At 49.5% G+C, this 18,147-nt stretch overlaps 1 protein-coding gene across 1 annotated transcript in view; it reads left to right on the top strand.

Annotated features, from left to right (window-relative positions):
- Positions 1-18,147, top strand: part of EPAS1 (endothelial PAS domain protein 1) — a 78,604-nt gene that overhangs the window by 25,545 nt on the left and 34,912 nt on the right. The window contains exon 2 of the mRNA XM_058667990.1: positions 15,948-16,138. Within this exon, the coding sequence (XP_058523973.1) occupies positions 15,948-16,138 (191 nt within the window). The remainder of the gene's footprint in view (positions 1-15,947; positions 16,139-18,147) is intronic.

The raw sequence follows: 18,147 nt of genomic DNA, 5'->3' as shown, positions 1-18,147 counted from the left end.
GATCAGGGCCTTGGCAGCCTGAGCCTGGCTGTCCTGTCCACCTCCCTGCATGCTGTAAACCTCAGCTGAGAGAGCTCTGTCAGCCCACACTGTGAGTGCTGGTGTCCCTCCTGCTCCTGGCACACTGTGAGTGACATAGAAGCTCCCCGTTCACAGCACACCTGGCACCTCTGCATCGGTACCTGTAAGCCAGTGGTGGGACCAGCTAGGGTGGGGCTAAGCAGGAGCCACGCTTCTTGAAGCAATGCCAAGATGCACCAGGGTACTTGCTGCTGTTTAGGGTTATTTTTGAGGCAATGAAGGGTGGCTTTCCAGAGCACTCACGGGGTGTTTCAGAACTGGCTTCCCAGGTGGTTTGAAGCCGTGGGGATGAGCAGACTGGGGCCTTTGGGAAGAGAGAGTTGAGGGGGCAGAGAAGGAAGAAAGGCCTTGTTGGAATCTTCAACTCAATGCCTTCAGAAGCCACGCCCAGGAAATGAGAGTTACTTCTGATGTTTCCAGAATGATTAAGGCTGGGAAGCAGAAAAGGCATTTCTTAGCTGATTCTGGAGAAGTAAACCTTTTCCTGCAGGATTTGGCGCGTCCAGCCACAGCAGAAGGATAACACAGCGGTCACACACCCCTGTGCTAACTTTCTGAGTGGTTTCATTGGGCACAGCACTACCTTGCATCTAGGGGACTTTGGGGTGGTTTTTCCCCCAGGCTTAAAGTCTTTCTCCACTGCTGACTCACACGTTAATTATTGCTTTCCACAGAGTCACACTAACAGCGCTCCTGCGTGTTATACAACCGCTTTATCTGCCGAGGCGCGGGCGGGCCGGCCATGGTGTCGCCAGCATCTGAGCTGTTGGGGCAGTAATCTTCACACACATGCAGAGAAGCAGCCATTGGCTTAGTGGTGCCCCTGAAGAGGTGCCAGGTGTGCTGTGCCCAGTACAGGAGATAGGGAGGAAGATGTCTAGTCTTTGGACCAAAACCCCCAGAGAAAAACATCCACACGGCATGGGTTCTCTATCACCTGTCAGCATTAATGGACAGACATGGTGTTTCCCAGAGAAAATACCGGCTTGTTTTCTGCTTGACTTCTGGGCTGAGTAATGAAGTAAAAATGACATTATCTCTAATAAAAGCGATCTGCAGAAATCACTGACAGAACCTCAGTAGCAGAGATTGGCCATTAGCAGGTTCACCAGATAAGAGCAGCAAGCAGCAGGCTTTCAGTTAACCGCCTCCTGGCTGGGGGAGTAGACTGGTTACCACTGAACTTTGGGCTAATGCAGAGTGTCTTATTCCAAAGTGTGGGCCATGCTTGAAGCCCACTTGCTTCGAGATCTTGAGGGTCATTGTTGGTTTCCTGCTTTATTTTCCCCTTGCTTCACCAGCTTTTTGTGTTGAGCAGCTTTTCTAGAGGTGGGGCACTTGGCCCATTTTCGAACCTCCATGTTGCATCAGCATTGGGGTTGAAACCCAGCCAAGCCCTAGCATCCTCCCTGCCAGAAATTTGACTCCAAGAATGGCACCTACACATGTGGTGTGAGCACTTCGGGCTGTGGGTGGTGCTGGGCAAAGGAGGTTGGGTCCCAGCAAGAAATTGCCCTGGCCTCCCAGGGAGTGGGTGGGGCATAGTCCCTGTTGGAGCCTGCTCACCTGTGTCCATGGGCACAGATGGCAGCTGGCTCTTGGCATGCACCTGTAATGTGGACAGTGGACTCAGCCTGTTGTGTGTGAACATCCTTAGGATCTGGTAACTGTTTCCTGGGGGTGGGCACGAGGCTCATTGGGTGGATAAATAACGTAGTGACCCATGCAGCTACTACCTGCCCATTCTCCCCTGGAAAGCACCAAACATTAAACCTCCATGGTTCTGTGCTGGAGGCTAGGGTGCTCTGGTCAGCTTCCTCTTCATTCTATCTCCCTCTAGCACATCTGAAAGAACTGCCTGACACCATGATGGTTGGGGCCACAGACTGTGATGTATGAGAAAGCTTGCCATTTTGCCTATGCCCTCTGAGGAGAGACCCTTCAATATGGAATAACAAGGCAATGTCAACTTGGATTTCAACAGCATGGGTTAATTGTCCAGTGTTTGGGGCAGGGGTGCAGAGGCTGGGCTGATCTGGGGTGGGTAAAGGGGCCAGGCCTACACAGGGTTCTGAAGGTCAGAATGGAAGGGGAGCATTTCAGGGGCACCACACAGTTGAGTGGCAGGTGCGGCGGGAGGAGGATGTGGTGCATAGCATGGCCTGGCTGGAGCAGGTGTGGAGCTCTGGACTTACTGGGAATTGAATCTGGACAGTCAGTCTGGGCTGGGGAGAGAGGATCACTGGTGAGGGCATCCAGAACCACTGCCGGTTTTGTAAAGGGCAGTTACACCCCATATGTGGTCTTAGGGGAAGAGCAGAGGGCTGAAGGCTGTGTTTCAAACTGCCTTCTCCATCAGCAGTGAAAAGAGGAATGAGGGCTGGGGTGTGTAGAAAGAAGCAGGAGTGGAGTTCACAGAGGCGTGAGCAGAGAGCAGACTTGTCTTTTCATCTCATGGGAACGGTTCTGAGTTGCCACTCAACAGGAATGCCTGGCTGAAGTCTCCGTGGACTGAGCCGGTGCCGGGCCTATGGCAGCCCACAGTGTCGCTGCCATATTTAGAGCTTCTCCCAAAGAGATCTGTATCTCCTGGCTTTGGGACCAAGCAAAAACAGTGGGGCTTTCAAACTTGCTGTCCAGGGTGGCCAAAACATGGGACAAGAGCGGTAGGGCAGGGCTCTCATACTGTCTACTGCCTAGCCTCTTGGGCACAAGGGAGGCAAGTCTCCCCTTGTCTAACTTGGCCTACTGTCCCTGAGATGTTTAAAGCCCTCTGCTGGGCTTGGCACCTCTTGGATGCTCAGTGTTATATGATAATGAGTTCGTTCTCGCTGTGTCTCACCTTGTGTCTTTGACTTTGTCATCCCTTCTGCCCTCTCGAGTGCCTCCCCCATCCTGCTCTTCCCTCATATCCCGCTCACTTCCAGCCTTGTACACTTTGTTCTCCCAAGCTTTCATCAGGAGTGAAGTGGAGATCCCTGGATGGGCATGTACATCCTGCTTTTCATCAGGGTGAGAGAGAGTGGGATTAGGAGAAGGCAGGTGCTCAGGCTGTGGCCATGAATCAGATCCCATAGCGCGGAAACTGTGGCTGTGGGATAAACTGCAACTTCATGTTATTCCACAAGGTCCCTCAGGAGAGCATCTCTGGGCTCTTTCCGTTCTCCATTCCTTTCTCCTTTTCCTCTGCTTTCTTTTCTCTCTTTCTCTCTCTCTCTCTCTGGCTCCCTGACTCTGTCTCTTTAAATAAGATAAGGAGAAGCTGAAAGGACTGGAGAAACTTTGTTCTACCCAACGACATCTGAATATTTATAGCATCATTCATGGATCATAGAAAATTGTCAACTCAGAAGTTAGTCTGTTATAGATGTATTGAATTTCAAGTCCTGCCTGTGATTGCCTTGGCGTGGGTGGCCACACCAAATGATCATATGCAGGCCTTAGACCACCTACAGGCTGGGCATTCCCCACCCCTGGCTAAGGAATGGGGGCAGGAGAGTGAGAGGCCCAGTGCTTCTCCTGTCTGCTGATATCAAGGCCTTGAAGCACCAGGCCCTGGAAGTCCTGGCCTCACCTTGGGACAAGATCGATCCTGGGTTGTTTGCATGCGATCAAGCCTCACTCCTGCTTAAAAACATGAAACCATTGTGATTTTCTTTGAAATTAAGAAGTGTCTGAGGGCCCAGTGTGCTAGCCTAGCAGCTAAAGTCCTCGCTGTGTATGCAAAGGGATCCCATATGGGCGCCGGTTCTAATCCCAGCAGCCCCACTTCCTTCCAGCTCCCTGCTTGTGGCCTGGGAAAACTAGAGGATGGCCCAAAGCCTTGGGACCCTGCACCCATGTGGGAGACCTGGATGAAGCTCCTGGCTTTGGATCAGCTCAGCTCTGGCCGTTGCAGTCACTTGGGGAGTGAATCATTGGATGGAAAATCTTCCTCTCTGTCTCTCCTCCTCTCTGTCTCTCCTCCTCTCTGTATATCTGACTTTCCAATAAAAATAAATAAATCTTTAAGAAAAAGTGAAAGAAGAGAGCATGGACCCTTAAAATCATCATCTCTACTGGAAGATGCATTTTCTGATGTCCTCCTTCCAATCCCAGTGTGTTCCATTTCATTTCATTGCATCCAACGCTGCCTGGGGAATTTCTGACTCTCCCTCCCTAGTGTGCCTGGTGCTGGCCCCTGTGGCAGCTCAGCTCTGTTTTCTCATGACACAGGGGTTATTTTTGGCATGGCACATATTTTCTCTAATGTTGTTACTCACCCACCCCCTCAGTGGCCTTGGGAGAAGCATTGGGTTTTGGGCAACTCCATGTAAACCAGAGAGTATGGGGAGGAGACAGTGGGCGAGAAGAGGAAGGCCCGCTCTGCACTTGCCTCCAATGCAGCATACCACCCCCCCCTCAAGGCCCTGCCGTGAAAGAGCTTGCTCTCCAGCTCTGTGCTTGCCATTCATGCCCTGCCGGCAGGCTCAAAGACACAGCCATCCAGAGGTGCCGCTGGGGGCTGCACCTCAGGGATGGCATCTTAATGACTCTGCTTGGCCAGTGTTAGAACAGCCCCATTCAGAGCAACTCACTGCCCGCGAGCTTGGCTCTCTCAGCCTCTGTCCATAGAGTCCTCTTGTTCGCACTGCCGGAGGAAATGGAGATTTCCAAGTGGGAAGCGACCTTCCCCAGGCTTTAACTCTTCCCTCAAGGAAGAGGAGCCACAGAGTGCAACTTTAAATCAGGAGCTGGCCCAGCTGCAGCTCCCAGGGGAGGAGCGTGCCCAGGGCTGGGGCTGGAGGCCAAGGCAGCTGCGATCACTTTTTCTTTCCTCCCAGAGAGGGAAAGGAGGAGAGTAAAGGGCACACTTGAATTGTCCTTATAGTCCATGAGCAAATATTTACCCAGCTTCTCTGCCCTGACCCAAGGTCCTATGAAGGATACACACAAGTAAAAGATGTGTTTGCAACCCCCACGCTCTGGCCTCTAGGTAACTCAAAGTCCAGTTATAGCAGCTAGACATTTGCAGAGAAAGGCCAGCAAGGCCGGGAGTCCTTTAGCATGGGCCAGTGAGTCATGTGGCAGGAAATGCCATGGAGAAGGCACTAAGAAACAGGAAGGGGTGCAGTGATACAGGTGTAGAACAGGGGAAGGAGGAGAGGGGCTTACAGTAGGGCTTTTGCAAAGCCAGTAGGCATCTTTCTGGCTAAAGAGAAGGGCTGACTTGTTGCATTTTCGCAACCTCTGGCACCAGCCCTGCCAGATGCCATCTCTGTTATGTGTCTGATATGAGGATCCCAGGGACCCCTGGATCCCTTGTTCTCCTCTAAGCATGAATTCACAGGCCAGCAGAATTAGCATGGGGGGCGGGATAGAAATGCAGTCTCAGGCCCCATCCCAGACCTGCTGCATCAGAAACCCATATTGTCACAAGATCCCAGGTGACTGGTATGCATAGGAAAGGTTGAGTAGTGCTGGTATGTGTGTGTGTGTGTGTGTGTGGTGTGTGGTGTGTCTGTCTCTGCAGGAAATTGTCAGCAGCCTAAGTTTGATTCAAAGAGTTGTTAAAACACACACACACACACACACGATCTTTGGGTTTCTCTGACCCAGTGACTCTTCCTAGATGAAAATTTTTATTTCACTCAAGAGTCAGGTTCAAGTTCTTATGGAAGCTCTACCTAGAACAGTGGCCAGCTTGGAGGAATTTGCAGAGCAGAAATCACTGAAGAGGCTTCTTTCCCAGGTCTCAATTCATGGCCCTCCGTGTGCTGACGTGCTCTTGGGCACATAAGAAGAACAGAGTCAGGTCCTCTGCAGAAAGTGTGGTCTTGTTAGGGTGAAATGAAGGGCCGAGTGGGCAGTGTGGCATCTCTCAAGTGGGGTGTTGGGGGGAGGGAGAGTCTGCACAGATGACATGCTGCTGGTGGGAGGTGAAGAAAAATGAGTGCGGTGTAGACAGCCAGATGGGATGCTGCAGTGTATTCTGGGAAGGCCATGGGGAGGGATGGCAGCAGGAAGTCAGGAAGGTTAGACTGAGAGACGAAGGGGGCTCAGTTAGCTTTCCCCTCTCTACCGCTGCACACTTCATGCTAGAGAGTCCCTCTTACATCCCAGGCACAGATTTTCTTCATCCCACTGCTGTGCAATGTCTGTGTGTTTTCTTGGCTGAGGGCAGGGTTGCAGAACAGGAGGGTGGCATATGCAGAATAGTTTGAGCCAAACCACAGGTGGTGCTGTTGGAAGCTTGTGGAATCCGAAGGAAGAAGGCTGCTAGCAAGGTGGAAGCCCTGAATCAGATTTGGCAACAGACTAGAGTTGGAGAAATGCCCTCAAGCCCAGAGAAGTGGCCCCAGAGAAGACTATCTGACAAGACTGAAGCACTTCACTTGGGCATCCGTAGACGCTGCCAGCAAAGTGAGAGTCTGTGAAAAGACAGACATCTCCCAGCAGAGGAGAGCTATCCCAGTGACTGGTAGGCCGTGATCTAAAGCAGAAGAGTAGACAGGGAAGCCCTCTTTGTTGCTTCTCAGACTGAGAGTATGTGTTTCCCAAAACTCTTTATATTAAGTATCCTTAAAGGACTCCACTTCTACCAAGCACCTGGTTTATGCGGGAGTTAAGCCCCAGTGATGGAGGAATGAATCTTGTGTTCATCGGGTGATGATGTAGGCATGCCTTACATTCTGGGGTCCACAGGTGGTATCACGCCTACCTCACAGGATTACTATGAGAGTTTGTGATGAACTGAAGAGCGTTGCCTGTGGTGCTAGTGGTGGCACTGGCAGACTCTCGGCCGGCTGGGATTCACTGGTGTATTAACTGGAGTGTACATAGGGTCAGGGTCACTACAGAGAGCAATGGACAGCCAGGCAAATGTCTCCTGCTTGCTTTGTCTCCCTCTTCATTAGGTGAACATGCATGAAGTCTTCCCTGAGCACCACTACTCTGGATGTAGCAGGCGGCAGGAGGTTGGGAGACACCGTTTAAAGGAGATCAGAGTTCATGAAATCTCCCAAGTTCAGGGACATTGATCATCTCTCTCCCAATGTTTTAATCTTCACATGGCATTAGAAAAAGAAGGTGGCTAAGGCAGCTGGTGCCTGGGTCAGGAAAAAGAGGGGAGACTGAGGCAGCCTTCTCCTTCCTTCCCATGTGCCCCTCTGCAGCCCCTCTCCAGGCCCCACACTTGCTATGGGGTCTGTGGCCCTGAAGATGCTGATGCTGTCAAAGGCACCTGCCCAGCTCTCAGAGGAGGTCACGGTGAGGTCACCCCAGGGAACCAGCAGCGAGCTACATGTATCATTTTTCATGGTAGTAAATGTAAAAGCAATATCTATCTGAAGCAGAGGTCATCATCACAATGTCATTTAGAACAGCTAAACGGTGGCAGTCGTACTAGAGTAATAGTAAGGGGATAGTAGAATGCATTGTGAACTGCCTATACATTCTGACAGTGCTGGTTATTGTGGATATTTTAAAAGAAATCTTAATAATGTGACAATACTAAATAAAAGGAGCCAAGTAAGAATCCTTCAGTAAAGTCTTAGCTTGTTGGCTTTGCATCTTTTTGTGTTTTCAAAGCTGCCTGTACCAAATATGCCTTGTTCTTATCTCCACCAAAGCAAAATTGAAAAAGAAACAGTTATGTTAGGAAATGCTAGGTTAGAAGACACCTAATGGAGGTCTGCTTGCAGCACTATGTCTCTGGTGCTGGTTGTCAAGCACCAACTGTTCATGTGGCCTTGAAAAAGTAGAATCCCAGGGGTTTTACTCCACCTCCATCTATATCCCCATTATCTTTCCAAATCTCCATTTTTCTCGGTTTCTAAAATGGTAGTGATGGTGGCTGCCCCTCCTACCCTGCTGTGGGAGACTGATGGTTTAAATATGTACAGATTCACTTGTAATAGGCTGCACACACTGCAATGTGTGATGCTAATGTCCGGTGGTATAGTTCATGAATATACAGAATAAAGAGATATCTTTTACAAAATATCGTGAAGTGGCTTATTAGCAATAGAGGTATATTCCTCACAGTCCTGCAGGCTGGGATGTTCAGGACCAAGGTGGTCCTGGGAAGGACTTGCTTTGCAATAGTTCATAGATGGCTCCAGGCAGTAGTATGTATGAGGGATCTGTCTTAGATCTCACAAGAATCTTCGAGATAGTTCCTCCCTCATGACCTAATCACGTTTAGAAAGTTCCACCTTCAATTGCCATCTCGCTGGCGCGGAAGATTTTAACCTAGGAATTTTTGGTGAGGAAGACACAAGCAGCAAGAACAGAGCACCTGCTGAGATCTGTGCTCATGCAGCTAGACACGGGGACAGTTGGTCACAACTACTTCTTCACACGCACAGCTTTTCACAGCAGGCTAGGAACTCCACTTGTCCTCAAATTACAAAAGGAGCTGGGCTATCTGGAGCCCCAGATGGGCTGTGTGATAATTGAATCTTCTGCCATCTCCTCTCCGGCTGCCTGGAGCAGAGAAGGCTGCAGATAAGCATCTCCAGTGTGCCCCAAGCAGAATTGACCATTAGAGGGCCACCGCTGGGTGGGCACCTGACATTACTGTCATCTCTGAATGCAGTCCAGACCCTCTGTGTGGTTCAGAAAGCTGGGGGCCCAACACAGGAGGGCAGGGCATGGGGGTTGGGAGTTTGAGACGCTTTCCAGGAGTGCTCCTCCAGGGAAGGAGTGAAAACATCTGCTCCTGTTTGAGACATTCCAGCCCTCAACTGTCTTGCCTCTTTTTTGTCCCCTCCTTTAAGACTTGGACAAATCAGCCTGTAGCTCCCAGCTGCACAAGCACACAGACCATGAACACACTGATGCTTGTTTTCCCTCTCCAAGCTCTGTCTGTGGTGCCTACTCCCTCCTGAAGTTGATCTTGTCATGTCTGCTTTGTTGACTGCTAAGGTCAGTTCCCTTCCCTCGCCTATCATAGAACCCCCTGCTAATCACTGCCTTTGGACCATCATCAGGGTGCTTCCAGGACACTGGCCCTTGGAACACCTTCTTCATCTAAATCATTTTTGCCATCCTGTGGGTTGTCCTGAGAGCCAAAAACCATTCTTTAGAATATCTTCCATTGTGGCAAAAGGCCTTATCACCCAAGAGCACATTTTATTCTTTCGAACAATCACCACCCATCTGTAGCCAAGTCTGGTGACTAAAGGGGTGGGTAAGCTGGAGCATATTGTTCAGGGTTTCACATGCAGTGTGCACTAGAAAGTGTTACAGCTGATTTTCTTGTGTGGATCTTACAGCACTTCTTAAAAAGACCTCCCCAAATACAAAGAGCAGTAGCCACCTTGACAGAGTACAGCCACAACTAACTCATGACTTGTGATTGCAGGCTCAGCCACCTGTGTGTTCATGAACCCACCAGGGGAGTGGGGTGCAGGCTTAAGTTGTGAACCTGAGCTCTGCAAAAAACGAAACCGAGAACACTGCCCAGTTTACATAAGGGTCCAGTGATTGTTTATGAAACGTGCCTAGCTGACCCCACTGCTCAATAAATGTCAACTTCCTCTTCCTCTGACACCATTGATAAGGAATATGCACAAGTATTTGCATCTCCAAAACCTGGCTCAATAGCTTTAGTGCTGTGTCTCCCTGATCTGCTGAAATTGAACTCTGCAACGCAACGGACCCATGATTCTTAACTACCCTAAAGGACAAGAGCTTAGAATTCATGAAGCAGCCATTCCTCCCTGGTCCTGCTGCTGGTTTCTTGGGCCCTAATACAGCGACTGTTCACCTGGAGGTCAGACACCAAGATCACCTCGACCAAGTGCAGATCTTCTGTGACGTCGACAACATGCATCAGGATCCCCAGGCTGCCCTGGAAGTAAATAACTCCAAACAAGAAGTTTGTAAGATAATGAGACTTTGCACAGAAAGATTTTTCCTGATGGAGTTGTAGCATGTCTGAAGGAAATGTTCCTGGAAAATGTACATTATAAGAGAACCTATGCATGAATTTCAAATGTTCACACTAAAATTAACTTCCATTTTTCCATAAAGTTTAAAATTTTTGAATTTTTTAATAATAGAAAGATAACAGGTTTCAAGTAGTTTATAGGTCCAGTTATAAAACTAATGCTACTCTCCCCCGCACCCACCCTGAACTTCTTTAACTTTGTTTTTGAGAAGCGGAGAGAGAGAGAGAAAGTGAAAGTTCTCCCCTCCCTGGTTTATTCCCCAAATATCTGTAATGGCCAGGGCTGAAGGTGGCCTCCAGGCTGTCTACCTGGTCTCCCATGTGGATGGCAGGAACCCATCTACTTGTGCCAACCTTGCTGCCCTCCCAGCAGGAAGCTGAATTCAGGAGCCAGAGCTGACCATCAGACACAAAACCCAGACACTTTGGTGTAGGACATGGACATTTTAACGTGACCAGGCTGAATGCCTGCTTTTCCATGAATTTTCTGAATTACCTTGGTGTCTGCTGACATTCTAGATGGATAGTTTTGTTTTGTCTTTGAACTGGCTGCCTAATTTGAACGTGGCTGCTTCATTTACTTGGGACCCCAGGTGTTTCAGAATGTAGGTTTCCAACTTATAAGTAAGTGTAAATTTGTGCATGTGAAAATGTAAGAAAGAAAAGAAGGTAGGTGGTAGTACCATGGCATCACAGAGTAAGCCTCTGCCCATGGACCCACATCACATATAGGTGCCAGTTTGACTCTCAGCTGCTATACTCCCAATCAAGCTCCCTGCTCCTGCACCTGGGAATACAGCAGAGCATGACCCAAGTCCTTGGGGCCCTGCACCCTCATAGGATAACTAGAAGAAGTTCTTGCCTTTTGACTTCCAACTGGCCCAGCTCTGACTATTGTAACCATTTATGGAGTAAACCATCAGGTGAAAGATTTCTAATTCTGCCTTTCAAGTGAATAAATAAATAAAGCACCTTTTAAAATTGTCACATATGCCAGAAACGGCTTGTTTTGCACCTGCAGTGTGATAGATACTGTGCAGGGCAGGACCTGTTATGTGTAGAGTGCTCCATGGCATCTGACCACACTCATCATAAGCAGTCTTGCCTTGCCAGAGGTGCACCTGTGAATGTCAGTGTCAGGGGATCCTCCTCTTACCCCTCATGTTGCATGTGATCTTCAGTGTTGGTTCTTAATGCTAATCCTAAGGTTCCAGGTCATTTCTGAAGGTGACAGGGCCTTCCCTTACCCTGCCAAATACACAGAAATGCAGAGTCTTTTTCTCTGCATCATATTCAAATCAACCCACCTTATACTATGCATATACAACCATTTCATGGGAAGGTATCTAACATGGCCTGGGTATGTGAGAGTTGTACAACAAGCAGTAGCTCTTGCTGCTAGTGGAAAACAATTTGTTCTTGGCCCTAGGTTGGAGACAAATATCTATGGAAAATTATATGTTCTCTCCAAATCTTTATCTCTTCACCTGTGGAATGAGTATTAAAGAGTTCTCTGATTGCCCAGGGTTATTGTGAGAGTCAAGTAAGAACCTGTGTTCCTAAAAAGAGCTTTCTGAACCCCTAATCCATACAAGGGCATTGTTATTCATCCCTTGGGTCCCATTCTCCAGCCTTCTGAATGGTCTGCCTTAGCCTTGTTGATGACACCAACAAGGTGTCATCATGTATATGTCCTAACCACTTATAGTGTGTGTTGCCTGAACTGGCTGCTGTGGTAAGTGGAGCCATTTCACATAATTGGCTCCCTGCCTAGACTGTGTACTCACAGAGAACAAGCAGTGAGCCCCTGCTCATTCTCCTCAGTGAACTCAGCTCAGTGCACACATCTGGACTAGGTCCACCCTTATGCTGCCTACTCTGTGTGACCTATGTGGTCAGGACTCCTGGTGGGAACCCCAGGGCCACCATCAAAGACAGGGGAAGTGCGTAGATAACAATAGAAAACCATAATTTTGAAAAATGAGGATAAAGCAAAGGATTCTACTATCATGTACATTTTAGAATTGTCATTAGCAAAATTGATCTATCGTAGCTAATTCAAGGACCCGTCTGAGGAGAGAAAGCAAAGAGCAAGTGTTTTAAGAAATGAAGCAGGTTGAGCTGGAAGACTGAGCCATGACTGCCTGCCTGATGCACATGCCTATCCCTGGTTGAAGTTCTGTGGTGATGGGGAAACTGCTCTTCAAGGCCACATCTCAGTGTGACCAGAGCCCTGAAGAACCAGAAAAACGTCCACGAGTGCGACTGTTGAGAAGCTTGCTTTGCTGGAGAGATTTCTGGTGCTTCCAGCCTTTGCTTTCATCTGCTTTGATCATAAGATCTCTCCTGTTTTCACGAGTGAGGCAGTGACTTTCAATACCTGCAGAATAAATTTGCTTGGCTGGAAACAGTGAGATGTGCCTGTGTCTAATAATTAAAACACTACCACTTCTCCCTGCCTGGGCTGGCTATGATTACTTTCATAGGGAGCAAGCGTGCATACCCATCTGAGGGGTTTGGGCGTGATGGTGACCCTGCTTTCCCACTTGGTGTTAATGATTCTTGCTCTCCAATGTTGCTAACTAGGTGATGGCAGTGTTGCAGATTGTTGCCTGTTCTTTCCAGAGTTGACATCAGACATACCTCTGGGCTGTGTCAAGGTTAGCTAGATAATATAATTAATTCATGTTAGTCGCAGGGTGCAACTATCAAAAACAAGGTAGCTATAATGGAGCTCCCAACTTTTAAACTCAGTCTTCCCAAGAACCCTCCCCCCAGTCTTACTTTTTTTTTTCTAATTGTTAAGATGTTGCTGTTTCTTTACTGTTTGCAAAAATTCCAATCCTGCAAATCAGGAAAAGAATGTTGGCTTAGGAAGAAGGAAGTTCTAGCCTCAGCTTTGTTCCTAGTTAGCTGGATTGTCCAAGGCAAGTCCCTTAATGTGATTGGCTTTCAGCTTCCCAAACCATGAAATGTAGAAAATGCCAAAGCCTGTTTTTCGCACCTCATGTGGTTGTCAGAACAGATTAAATGGGGAGCACCCCTGTATCTTAAGACTTCAACATGTCTGCTGTTCCTTGATCATCAAGCCCGACAAGGGTGGATGTGATTGTGTGGACCCTGGCTTTGTGCCTTTGGGCACATGTCATTCTATGGCTGAGCCTCAGTCTCCACTTGTGTAAATCATGCAAGCAACACCTGCTGTGTTGCATTGTGGATATGCTTGTGATGACATGATACATTTAAGACACAAGGCAGGCACACAATTGAAGGAACACAGCAGCCCTTCAGTCTTAAGTGTCGTGACCAGACACCTGCCTCCAGATGGCCTTTCTGCTCCCTGGCTCTTCCTCTTTGCCTCATTGGCCCTTCTACCCTAGGGGTAGGCTGTAACAAAGGAAAGCTTTGTGCAGGCAGATGTTGCCATTACAGCCACAGCATGGGTGAGACGCCCCCAGCATGGCTTCTGTAGTTGCCCCTGAGGACCACTGGTGTGTTGATGTGTTCGTGAGGCCATCCAAGGGTGGTACTAGAGAATGGAATCCAGCAGCTTTTGAAATCAATTTCTGTTATCCTAAATGTGTGCCCTGCCCACTTCCCCCACTGAGGAGCCTACACACCTACCACTGCCTCCCTCAGAGACGTCAGGATTAATGCAGACAGAAGGAACTAATAGAGAAGCTTCCACTGAAGATTTACCTAAAAAGCACACACTCTCCGAGGGAAGGGCTAGGGAGGATGAGGCTGCACAAGATGAAAGCTGGAAGGCAGGGTGAGAAGGAAGCAGGGATTCCAGGAACAGAAAAGGGAGTCAGGATGAGGAAAATGACCTCCGTTATTTCCTGATCTCACTGAGGGCTCTCATTAGCCACAGAATAGCCCTGCTGCTATTCGGGTATGCACACTTGATCCGCCCAGGCAGGCAGCTGCCCCCTCCTGTTTTTGTAGAGCGCAAACAGTGCTTCTGCTTCAACCCTTAAGGGATGCAACAGGTGTTTTGCTGGGGATCCCAGAACATGGACTTTCTGTGCAGACAGCAGGCTGCCCAATAAACAAAAGGCAGAAGTGGGCCCTGGCTGTGGCAGTCTTGGAAGGCAGGACAGTGCAAAGGAGCTGAAGGGAGCTGGTGGGACTCCGGCCCTGGGAGTACCAGGAGTTCCATGGTGCCTTTCTGTAGAATAGCAGAATCATACACCTGTTGCTTGATGGCATACCCAACGGGGGTTATTTGTGGGTACATCAGATGATAAAGACAAGCACAGGGGAATTAAAAACTCACCTCACCTCACCTTCCTGCCAGGGCTCACACTGGTTTTTAAATTTTTTTTTTAAAGATTTATTTATTTTTATTGGAAAGTCAGATGTACAGAGAGGATGAGAGAGAGGAAAATCTTCTGTGAGCTGATTCACTCCCCAAGTGGCTGCAATGAGCAGTGCTGAGCTGATCTGAAGCCAGGAGCCAGGAGCTTCTCCCAGGTCTCCCACGAAGGTGCAGAGTCCTGAAGCCTTGGGTCACCCTCTAGTGTTTTCCCAGACCACAAGCAGGGAGCTGGGTGGGAAGCAGGCAGCCAGAACATGAACTGGTGCCCATTTGGGATCCCGGCACATGCAAGGCAAGGACTTTAGCCACTAGGCTACCATACTAGGCCCTCACACTGGTTTTTAAGAGAGGAACAACATTTAAGGAGGCACACATGGGCTCTGGAACCCCCGCCCCATGCAAAGCCCAGAATCCCTACTTCTCTGCTAGAGGCTCTGGGGGTCCCTTTGCTCGGCTGGACTGTCGGGACAATAACACTGCCTGCTTCCGTTGGGAGAGGCTAGTGTGGGGCTGCATGAAATAGCACAAGAGATGCCAGGACACTCTACGTGTGCATGCAGGCAGGGGGGTGGTGGTAGCAACAGCAATGGATATTTACTTGTATTTACAGCTCTTTTGCTGTGTTATACGCTAGTGTGTGAAATTCATATTCCTGAGAAAGGGATGATCCAGGACTGTTCTGTAACTCTTTGCAGGGACAGATATCTTGTGACTGGGATCTGGCAGCAACCTCCAGCAGGTGGCACAGGCCAGTGCTGAAGCTGTCCTGTTAGAGCTGACACATAGTCCTTATGCTCACTGTGGAGTACATGCTGCAATTAGCATTTTGCAGATGAGGAGTTGGTGGGTCAACAGTCTGTGATTGAGGTTCATAGAGCTGGCAAGGGCAGAAGTCAAAATTTCAACCCATTTCTGTGGCTTTTAAACTCGCCCATGTTAGGACGTGGCGTGGATTCATAAAAAAAAAAAAACACAGCAGTTCTGTAGACCTTCTTGAGGGAGGTAGGTGTGGGGTATGTTCTGTGCCATGCCACTGAGGAAGATGGGCATGAGAGGGTGGCAACCCTGGTCTCAAAGGGTTTGGGGGGAAAGTGTGTCTGGGCTTGCCCCTGTTCACCCAGGACGGCGTGTGCCATGGGACTCCAGGCTGGTGGGTGTGTCTATACTTGGGTGCCAGCAGCATTTTCCATGTTCCCTGTGGAAATCCTCTCTGGAATAAATGGACTGGGCTTGATCTCTTCTGAGTGAGTCTTCCCCAGAAAGAGCACCATGCAACAGAATGCAGGTGCCCATCCTCGGATACTCACCCTGTCCACAGTTGTCCTGGTCCGTTAACCTAATCAGCAGGTCTTTTGCTGGACTGTCATTCACCTGAAGCTCCACACTGGAGCCTGTGGGAGCAGGAGAGGAGGTGGGCAGTTGCAAAGACACTGTACACTGATGGTGGCTAGCAGGTTGTATGGAGTTCCGACGACTTAGGGAAATTCAGAGCAATCCCAGGGGAGGCTCTGGCTGCACTGTGGGCCTAGAGATGCTTGAATGGGGCCGCGGAAGGGGACCAGTAAGATAGCAGTGGCCTTTCAGGGACTAACCTCCTCTCTCTCACCTTAGGAGTAGCTCGGAGAGGAGGAAGGAGAAGTCTCGCGATGCAGCAAGGTGCCGGCGAAGCAAGGAGACAGAAGTGTTCTACGAGCTGGCCCATGAGCTGCCCCTGCCCCACAGTGTCAGCTCCCACCTGGACAAGGCATCCATCATGCGACTGGCCATCAGCTTCCTGCGGACACACAAGCTACTCAGCTCAGGTGAGGCTGGCAGGTGAGGCCTCCTTGGTTTTTCTGACACACAGGGAAGCCCCTGTTGTGCCAGAGATGGAGGTCTTCCAGCCATGAAACCCACTTCCAAAGCCTGCACCTGTACAAATAGCATTAGTGCTCCCTCCCTGCTTGTCCAACATATTCCATCCTGTGATGACCTCTGCAGCCAACAAAGCTGCAGAATGAGGGCAAGGACAGGACCAGGCAAGTGCATGGGCACCTGGATGCTGAGGAGGGTAGAAAGGTCTTGGAGAACAAGCAAGGATGACTTTGGCTGGTTTCCCAGTTTCATTGCCCACCCCCATTAGAAGACCTCTAGACAAAGCAGGTTGACTTGTGGGAAATGTGTTAGTCTTGACTTCCAACTGCTTGTCAAGTATGGCAGAGAAAGGCACTCACTGGTCTTTATGCTTTACCAGCTGGCTAGGCCACCAGGTCTCTGAGCGTTGGTTCTCTTTAGCTGTGCCATGGTGTTGATGAGACTGCCCAGGGTGAGTGTGTGATCGGGCCAGGATGCATCCGTGCTGCCTTCATTATGCTGTGAGGAGAGTCCTTGGCAGGTGATCATGTAAAACATCACCTGTTGCAGAAAACTGATGAGTTCTCAGCCTCCCCAATGTCTACAGCATGTGGGCTCACCAAGCACTGACTTTTCCTAACAGTTAACATCCTTTACCATGCCATTTCCTGTTAGGCCTGACCTGAAAGAGGTGGCCTGAAAAATTTCCCAGGGACCAGCTCATTGAGTTGTCTCAGTTCTATTAGGACTAAGGTGCCCAGCCCCAACCCAGATGGGTGGCATGTGAGGGAATGGGCATGCTGGAGGCAAGTCCGGGAGCAGAGGGTCTGCCGCAGGCCACTTTCATTGAGCGAGATACTTGCAGAAGGGCCCATTCAGCCATCCTTTCCTGCAGTGACTATTCTGGGACAGAGGCCCCAAGCAAGGGGACTCCGAATCGGCATGTGCTATTCTAGGCCCCACAGCACAGGAAGGATATGGGAGGAACCAAGCAGGCCACAGCTCCATGGATCCCAGGGCTGCAGGGCAAGCTGTGCTGCAAACCCATGGAGACTCTGTGCACAGCATCTCAGGACAGCAGACACCCTGTGAATGCTTTCCAGTGGGCAGAGCAGGGGTCACAAGTGCTCTGGAAAGAGGCAGCAGTGGCTGACACCCTGGCCAAGCTGGGGTTGCTCCATCTAAGAAGGGCCAAAGAAGTTAGAGAACTTTCTTTCAAAGGGATTCATCTACCATTACTGTGTTTGAGAGGTGGGATCATATTTTTAAAAATTTATTTATTTTATTGGAATGGCAGATATACAGAGAAAAGGAGAGACAGAAAGACCTTCCATCTGCTGGTTCAATCTCCAAGTGGTTGCAATGGCCAGAGCTGAGCCAATCCCAAGCCAGGAGCCAGAAGGTTCTTCCAGGTCTCCTATGTGGGTGCAGGGTTCCAAGGCTTTGGGCAACCCCCTACTGTATTCCCAGGTCACAAGTAGGAAGCTGGCTGGGAAGTAGAGCATCTGGGACACGAACTGGTGCTTATATGGGATCCCAGCATGTGCAAGGCAAGGATTTAGACACTAGGCCATCATGTCAGGCCTTGGGACGATCTTTATACATAGTAGGCAGTGGAGTCTTGACTGACCAGGTCGACACCCCTTTTCCACACCCAGAGTCTAGTTTCTGCTTCCTTCGGATGGTACCTGAAAGCCTGCTCTTGGACGTGAATTCCTTGGGACTTATAACCAGCTCTCCCATCCCTTAGCCAACAGAAACCCCTTAGAGACACAATCTGTTGATCCTGGCATGCCTTTCTAACTGCATTTAGACCCATTAGGTGTTCATTCTCATTTCCCAGAGAAGCTAAGAGGGCTCAGAGTCATACACCAAGCACGTGGTCAATCTGCCCCTGGCAGCCAAGTCCATAAAAAAGACACACAGAGGACAGCGGGTGCCTTCTGTAGACCTGGCCAGAATAGAATGTTGATGAAGC

The sequence above is a fragment of the Ochotona princeps genome, chromosome 8 (genome assembly GCF_030435755.1).
Source record: "Ochotona princeps isolate mOchPri1 chromosome 8, mOchPri1.hap1, whole genome shotgun sequence".
In the NCBI taxonomy this organism is placed as follows: Eukaryota; Metazoa; Chordata; class Mammalia; order Lagomorpha; family Ochotonidae; genus Ochotona; species Ochotona princeps.
The sequence above is the reverse complement of the archived record's forward strand: the minus strand, read 5'-3'. Positions and strand labels throughout refer to the sequence as shown.